Here is an 8,306-nt window from a genome sequence, read left to right on the forward strand (position 1 = left end):
TAGAGGCAATTTTGAATTGGCCAATCTCTAAAAATGTGCATGAGTTACATTTTTTCTTAGGCCTTGCCAGCTTTTATAAAAAATTTGTAAGAAATTTTTTATTGCTTGCATTGCCTTTGACGAAATTGTTAAAGAAAGGTGTTGTGTATCGATGGTCTAACAATCAGCAAAAGTCTTTTGATTTGTTGAAACATGCTTTAACACATGTACATGTCTTACAATTATTTAATTTTAATCAACCATTCTTTCTAGTAGTCACTGATGCTAGCGGATCAGGAATAGGAGCTGTCCTCATGCAAGATTTATATCCCATAGCCTTTTCTAGTTGCAAACGTAAACCTTTTGAGTTGAAGTATTCCACCTATAATAAAGAATTGTTAGTTGTAGTTCAAGCTTTACGTCAATGGAAACACTATTTGATGGGATCCGAATTTATGATTAAAACTAACCATCAAAGTATCAAACATCTCCTTAGGCAGCCACAAATTTCTCAACGTCACATTAAATGGGCTGCTTTCATTCAAAGTTTTCATCCACTCATCCAATATCAGCCAGGAAAAGAAAATATTATTGCCGATGCCTTGAGTATAAGACCAAGTATCCATAATATTTCCGTTCTATCTTTTGATTCCCTTACTCCTATATTGAAGGATACCTATAACCATGACCCCAGTTTTCAAGCTGATTGGAACAAATAAGTTGCTAATAACTGGATTCCAATTGATTCTTTGTCTTATTCTGATGGATTTATATTTTATGAGAAAAGATTGTGTGTCACTGTTCAATTTAGATCATTTGTGTTGCACGAAATTCATTTGTGTTTTCTATGTGATTCCCTGGTTTGTCTAACTAGGGAATGTCCTATTTTCCCTATGATTTACTTTCCCTACTTGTGTGTATTCTTAACTAAGGAATTGATAGGGAATTCCCTTCTTTTTCTTATGTACGTAAGAAATGATTAAAAGTTGCGTGTGTGTGTTGATCCACCATTTCTCTTATGTTTTACACCTCTCTCTCTCTCTCTCTCTCTCTCTCTCTCTCTATTGATCAAATGATTAGTGAGAAGAAGAAGCATAGGCTAATTATAAAAGAAGAAAAAAAATTCCCCTTAACTTTTACAAAGAAATATTGATTAGCCAACCTAATAACTATCGTCCTGTTACGAGTAGAACCAAAAACCACACAGTAGAAAGAGAGAGAGAACTTCTTTCCTTCTTCCGATTTATCTCCCATTACATCTGTGCCAAGGTTGGCCTCTCAAGTTCAAGTTCAGTTTTTGTTACATCTATAACAAATGCTGATACGTGGCATTATGTATTGGTTTTGACTGGGAACCACTCTTCATGTGGCTATAGCAGTATTCACGAAAAACATTTTTTTGTAGTAGATACAAAAACCTCTAACTCAAATTTTTGCAGGGATTTTTGAATCAAATTACATATATTTGCCATTTTTATAACTAAAATTTTTTAAAAGTTCAAAGTTTTAGACCTTCTTTCAATTTTGAAAGTTTTTTTTTAAAATTTTGCAATTCACTTTACATTGAACCTCGGTATTTATTCGTGAACACTGCTCCGACATTATTCACGATATTATCAAATAAAATATCCGCCGTCCGACTTTATTTCCTTACGCTGTCATACACGGTAAACAACCTGATGCTGAAGGTTGCGCCGTGGCATATTGGGATGATTAGCGATGGCGATGGCGTTGCGCCGTGGCATATTGGGATGATTGGCGATGGCGATGGCGATGTCAATGGCGACGGCGACGGCGACGGCGACTTTTATGAGTACGATCGTGACGAAGATGATGATCATGGTGGTGGTGGCATCATCATGCTGCTCCGCCCGTCAGCATAATGATCCTGACGTTCCACTCAAGCATACAGTTGTTACCATCAAGGTGATCATGATCAGGACATACAATACACACAAATCAGTTTTTAATCCGACAGCTGATAAACTGTATTAGTTCATTATATTCATCCATGAGAGGGTTTAGCTCTCCTAATCCTAAGTCATTGTTCGAGGAGCTTTGAAATGTCGTAACTTGACTGTCTAATGAGAGATACACCCATGACGAACAGCTCGTTAATCACTGATTCTGTTGTTTTGAATGATCAGTACTGTATGATCATCCTTGGGCGATGCTAATGGGTTACTCGTGTTTGTGGGTAGAGCCCGGCCAGCGGAGACGTCGTCGACTGCGTTTTGCGTGAGAAGCAGCCTGCGTTTGACCACCCTCTCCTGAGAAACCACACTTTCCAGGCAGCGCTCTCTCTCTCTCTCTCTCTCTCTCTCTCTCTCTCTCTCTCTCTCTCTCTCTCTATATATATATATATATATTGTGTACACAAAGTAGATTTTATAGAACTCATGAAATTGTATTTCTATAAAAGACATTCCCACTTGTTTTAAAAAAGCCTTACTACCTCATGGTTTATTCCTCAACATCAAAGAGTATATTTCACACACAATGGTCTTCACCTTTCAAACAATAATAACAAGCTAGGCTTGGATAGTTTGTATTTGTCTTTCAATGTAATACATACATATAACTTTTGGTTTTGTTGCTATTGTTATTAGGAATTTCCAACCTCCTTGCCCATACTTAGTGCTTTTGGAAATCACAAAGACTTTGATCATCAACACGATATAAATCATGGTCTATGCCCCAAGGGCACAATTCCCATATATAGATATCACTCTTTAGATTCGCTCCACATGAAGAGAAAGAACGCTTTACTGCATGATATCAATGAGGATGACAATGTCGAGGAACATGAGGTAAGTAATTATTTGGACTACCTTCTTGTGAGACATAATTGTGAAAACTTGAATGCTAAGACAAAGAGCACCTATTAAAAAAAGAGAAAATACATAGCATTTCTTAATAGTTTTCTTTTTATTAAGATAGATATCCACTAGGTTTTTTAATGGCATGCTTCTCGTTAGTTATAACTTGCTACTACAAAGCTTATCCAAATATGTAGGCAAGATTTTCAAAAATTATTGGATCCGAAGCTCTTCAATACTAATGGATGCAAGCACAAATACATAGATGTTTATGGGTGGATGGGTCTGCATGTGTTAGCTGGGTTTACACCCTTGTATGCATTTTTGCACATGTTTTTCTTTGTGTGCGTGTGTGTGTGTGCGCACATGAAACATGTACATCAATTTGTGCATGTCAGTACAATGCTTCTTTAAATGTATAGGTAGATGTCGCATCATACAATGACACAATGAAATGGCATTGAGATACAAAAGAGATTCTATACAAAAGACATCATCAAGCATCCATTAAGAGGAAATTGATATGATATGATATATATATATATATATAGTGATTATACTATATCTACAAATATATATTTAACAAGTCTTTTGTAATTTTTGGTATTGTAGTATGCCGTCGTAAGGACAGAAAAAGGTGAATATCACGGGGTCTCAGTTGTTCTCAATGTTTGGCAACCCTACATACAATTAGGGTCAGATGAATTCAGTTTGGCACAAACATGGGTTTCTTATGATGATCACATAGAGACAATTGAAGCAGGATGGATGGTAATGTTAATGTGATAGATCTAGAATGTTACTCTCACTCCTTAATCGCCACATGTTAATGATTATGAGGCCCTCACTCTTGTCATTTGCAAACAGGTCTATCCAGCAAGGTTTAATGGAAGTCATAGGCCACACTTCTTTACATATTGGACGGTAGGTTCTCCTTGGAGTATGTTATGCTACTATATTATTATTTTATGTTTCATCACTAGTATATGAACTCTTTAAGTTAGATTTGGTTACTATCTTCATATTTGAATTAGTTTATCTAATTGATTTTTCTAAGCTAGGTTTTTGTAATCTATCTATAAGGCTGATAATTATCAAAGCACGGGGTGTTACAATCTGGAGTGTCCTGGATTCATTTTAACCTCGCGAGAACTTTCTCCTGGCGATCCTTTGCAGCGGTATTCTATGATTGCAAATGGTGTATATAACTTGAACCCTCTTCTAATTTGGAAGGTTGATTACAACATCTCATTTCTATCAATAGTTCTCAATTTTTATTCACATTTATCTCAAAAAAAGGAGGAGAAAAGAAATGCCAATGTTCCTAAGCGACAGAAATACATGTCACACCTTTGGATGAACTATTATTACAACCTTTGAGATTAAGAGGCGTTTGTGGAATGATGGGAGTTGGGAATGATGCAGGATGGGCAAACGGGGGATTGGTGGCTAAGGGTTGAGGGTACGAATGTGGGGTATTGGCCAAAGGCATTATTCAATAAACTGGCAGAGTCTGCAAATTTTGTGACGGTGGGAGGAGAGATCGTAAATGAAGGTTTCGGTGGCCGTCACACTACTACCGAAATGGGGAGCGGCCGTTTCCCAAGAGAAGGTGTAGGTTATGCCAATTACGCTCGATCCATGGAAACAATCAATACCGTCGGGCATCCAACCCTTGTACGAAACCTTCGCACACATGTAACTAACTCCAACTGCTATGACCTTAAAGCCCGCCTTGACAAAAAATGGGGAAACATTATCTTTTTTGGGGGTCCCCGAAGAAACCCTCAATGCCCATGACATTATAAATTCTTCCATTCTAACGTTTATCCATTCTTATCCTCTTATGTGCATGCCTCCTACCTTTAGCTTTCTTAAGGTCCCAATGGTCAATCACCACTACCTACATTGAGATGTTTGTATTCAATATTGCACTTATGAGATCCTATCCCTTTATGATCATCATTACTAAATCTATTTGTGGTGAAGCTCAAAAGTTAAGAATTAAAGTCATTACTTATACCTTGTGATGTTCTTATAAGGACCTAAATATTTTCTAGACTTAATGATAGTAATCACACTAAATTTCGTCTCAATAAAATCTTGTTTCATTTTCAAACATGTGAATGATGTTGTTTTACTTTTTAGACAACACTACTATGTTGCCTTGTCTTTAACAAGCATAATGTAGTCTTCTATTTTTATTATCCACCTTAGATCTTTACAATTTCAAGATGGGCACATTTGATATATATCTTTTTTCACCTCCATAAATATAATCATCTATTATGGTAATCTATAAGTAGAAAGGATATGGATTAAGGCATTTAAAGTGAGTGGTCTTATTGAGGACATAAAATGCCTTCCAGTTATATAGATGTTGAGTTCCAAGTTCTCTATTTGTCACATTATATTCTTGATATCGAGAGAGAGAGAGAGAGAGAGAGAGAGAGAGAGAGAGAGAGAGAGAGAGAGAGAGAGAGAGAGAGAGAGAGAGAGAGAGAGAGAGAGAGAGAGAGAGAGAGAGAGAGAGAGAGAGAATGTGTGTGTGCGCATGTGTGAGCCTGTGTGTATGTGTGTGTGGGGAGTGGAAGAGAGAGAGAGAGGGATAGAGAGAAAGGCATGTTGAGAGTGTGAAGGCCAAGTATGAAGCACTCATCAACTCCAATATATTCATCTCCATCATTTTGGTTTGTTGCATTCCATTTCATTAATGTATAAGTAAGAAAAGAATCTTAAGCAACCCCTTGAGCATTGAGACATTGTGTGAGAGGTATTGATTTTTGGCTTTTGGCAAGGATGAAGGAGGATTGGACTAGTGTCATACCTCAAATGCATTTTGAGAAAGAACAAATGCATTTTGGGAAAGGTATCCTCTACGATTGCACTCTAGTGTTGTAACTCAAGTGCACTTGAGTCAAACACTCAAGCATTGAGCTCAAGTAATAAAAGAGAGAAAAGACAAAGAAAAGAAGAAGGAAAGGACCCCTTGAGCGCCTCTCAATTCCATGTGAATAGAAGGAAAAATAAAGTGAATAATGGAAATTGGACATTTTAGTCAAAGAGCACGAGGACTTGATGTGGCCTAGGATTGATTGTGTGAGATTGAAAGGCTAAGATATGAGAACATTGGGAAAAGCACAACAAATCCTATGGCCATTCTAATGGCACACATACATGCTACTTGAGGTAATAATACCATTAATGGCATGTAGGCCCCACTTATAGTGAATAGACTCGAGTACTAGAGCACTTGATCACTCAAGCCCTTGAGTGGGAGTAGTAGAGGAAACCAACTTCACTTGAGAGTCACTAAAGTACTACTTGAGGTGAGGGAAGCTCGAGCATTGCTTGAGCTCAAGTAAGAGATAAAACTCAAAAAACATGGAAAGCATAATTAAAGCCCATTAAGAATGCCCTTAAAGACCCATTATTAAATGAGAGTACTAGACACTAAAGACTTTTAATAGTTGAGCATTTCCCACTTTGCCCAGCATTTAAGGACATCTAGATGCATTAAATGTTGGTACAACCATGCTCTAACTTGATCAACCTTGAGTTTGCATTTGACTGAGTGAGTGCTTGAGTGGCATGCCATTTTTCTCAGTTTCAAGCACTTGAGTATTTAGTTATCAAAGCTAAAATGAAAATAAGAAGGGACACTCTTAATTGAGCAAAGCAAAAACAGTAAGCAAGAGTGAAAGGAAGAGAGTTTTTGGAGATATCAAAGGAGCACCATAGCCATGAAGGAGTGAGAAGGGAGAAATTTGATTCGCTGCCATATGAGTGCATGGTTGCTACCATCTCCACCTCCACCACCACCACTAACCCGTACCTTCGGTATACTCATGCCTCCACTTCTTATTAATATGTACTTTGAAGCCATAATGGTCAAGCCCTTATTTGATTCTCTCACTCTAAGAATGCATGGCTACAATAGAGGAGGAACTTGCTTATTGTAAACATCACCAAACCGCCCTTACTTGACATGATCTGGTGTTTTTGCCACTTGAGCCAATATATCACTATGTTAGACTCCACCTTTGCACTCAATGGCTCTAGACCCCATTCATCCAATCAAGACAAAGGTCAACGACTCGAGCACCCCTTACAACATTGGGCATAAAGCTAGGTCATTCACATCATAGGAATGATTAATCTCAAAGTCCTTGGTAATTAGGTTCTAAGAAAGTCCATTCAAACCAAAAATTGACCCTTTAATGTAGGACCTGATACCACAATTAGACCATGGAATGCTTGAGCACTCAAGTGCTCAAGTCACTAGGAGAACCCGTGACCATCAACTATAAGAACCTCTAGAGAAGCTTGCTACATCACCAGACACTTGAGTGATTGAGTGGACACTCAAGTTGTACTACACCCTTTATATTAGAACCCTCATGTGTGGGATGGTTGAATTTTTAAACAATTGACCTACTTAAGGACATGTTGTACATCCATTCACTTGAACTGAGAGACCTCAACCATCTCCCCTCCATTAGAACAAGGATGCATTTTCAAGATCGTGTATCATAAATGCTCAATCTACCTCTAGTAGTTCCACACTATAGATCACTATGCTCAACCTTGACTTGAATCTATACTTGAGACCATCACCATATGCTCATTGCGGTGGACTCAATTTTTTGAGCCCTAAACCTTGATCAACCCTAGAGGACTACACACAGTTAGTTGTAGTACCATGAACTTATATCACTTAAGGGTCAAGAAGTCAAGTCTTGCTCCAATTCACTCTCAAGGAACCTATAATTAACCATCTTTAAGAAAGTGTGCAAGGCCCTATCTCAAGTTCAAAGAAGCTAGGGTGCCATACTCAGGCATTGTTGGATCCAATCAATACAACCATTGATTTGATTCCTTGATATTGCAACTTTTAAAAAACAAAGAAGGAAAAGGTTTACACTTGCAAATTAGAGGAGGATATAAACCTTAGTAGGAAAACTCAAGAGCACTATGGTCGAGTGCAACCCATTGACCCAAGGACTTCAGTCATGACTAGAAGACCCAAGAAGACCAAAAGAGTAGAGTAATCATTGGCTTCACCCTTTGCTTGAGTTGCAATTTAAAAAAGGCTTATTTGATTTTACAAAGAGGACTAAAAGAATAATTGAATTGATAAATTGATGTAAATATTTGAAAAATAGATCGAAACAACCACCAAAGAAACTAGAGTGCAATTGAGTGTACTCCTTAATGGACATGAAATTTTGAAAGATAGATCTTCTCTCTTTTCCAAGTGCGGCATTAGCATACTCTTGCCTCTAATTTTTTATACAAAGTAACTCTTTTTAGGTAGGTGTTAGACTATTGCTAGGGGTATCTATCCAAAACTTTCCTATGAAGGAGAAATTGGAATGCCCATGGCATTGCCCAACTAAGTCGACTCTCTCAAAGGGAAACTAGATAGTGATATGCATGGACTTGAGTTTTTGTCAACTACTAGAGGACTCCTTTGGTTCTATGGAGGAAGCACCTCAAAACTAGCTA

General features: G+C 37.7%; 1 protein-coding gene across 1 annotated transcript; it reads left to right on the forward strand.

The window, feature by feature from the left end:
* Positions 1-1,740: 1,740 nt before the first annotated feature.
* On the forward strand, positions 1,741-4,598 carry LOC148034613 (protein neprosin-like). Its single transcript, XM_087680691.1, has 5 exons — positions 1,741-1,905; positions 2,181-2,270; positions 3,411-3,569; positions 3,666-3,722; positions 4,224-4,598. Exons 1-5 carry the CDS (start codon positions 1,741-1,743, stop codon positions 4,596-4,598), a joined length of 846 nt encoding a protein of 281 aa, XP_087536817.1.
* The last annotated feature ends 3,708 nt before the right edge of the window (positions 4,599-8,306 follow it).

This window comes from Lygodium microphyllum, chromosome 6, assembly GCF_053477565.2.
Source record: "Lygodium microphyllum isolate KBCC chromosome 6, Lygodium_microphyllum_v1.1.10, whole genome shotgun sequence".
NCBI classification, from domain to species: Eukaryota; Viridiplantae; Streptophyta; class Polypodiopsida; order Schizaeales; family Lygodiaceae; genus Lygodium; species Lygodium microphyllum.

Bases quoted from the DNA above. Each gene is read 5' to 3' on its own strand.
- LOC148034613 (XM_087680691.1), top strand. From the start codon at position 1,741: ATGGCGATGGCGATGTCAATGGCGACGGCGACGGCGACGGCGACTTTT. The intron at 2,271-3,410 runs GCAGCGCTCTCT...TTGGTATTGTAG, and splicing joins TGAGAAACCACACTTTCCAG to TATGCCGTCGTAAGGACAGA. The intron at 3,570-3,665 runs GTAATGTTAATG...ATTTGCAAACAG, and splicing joins CAATTGAAGCAGGATGGATG to GTCTATCCAGCAAGGTTTAA.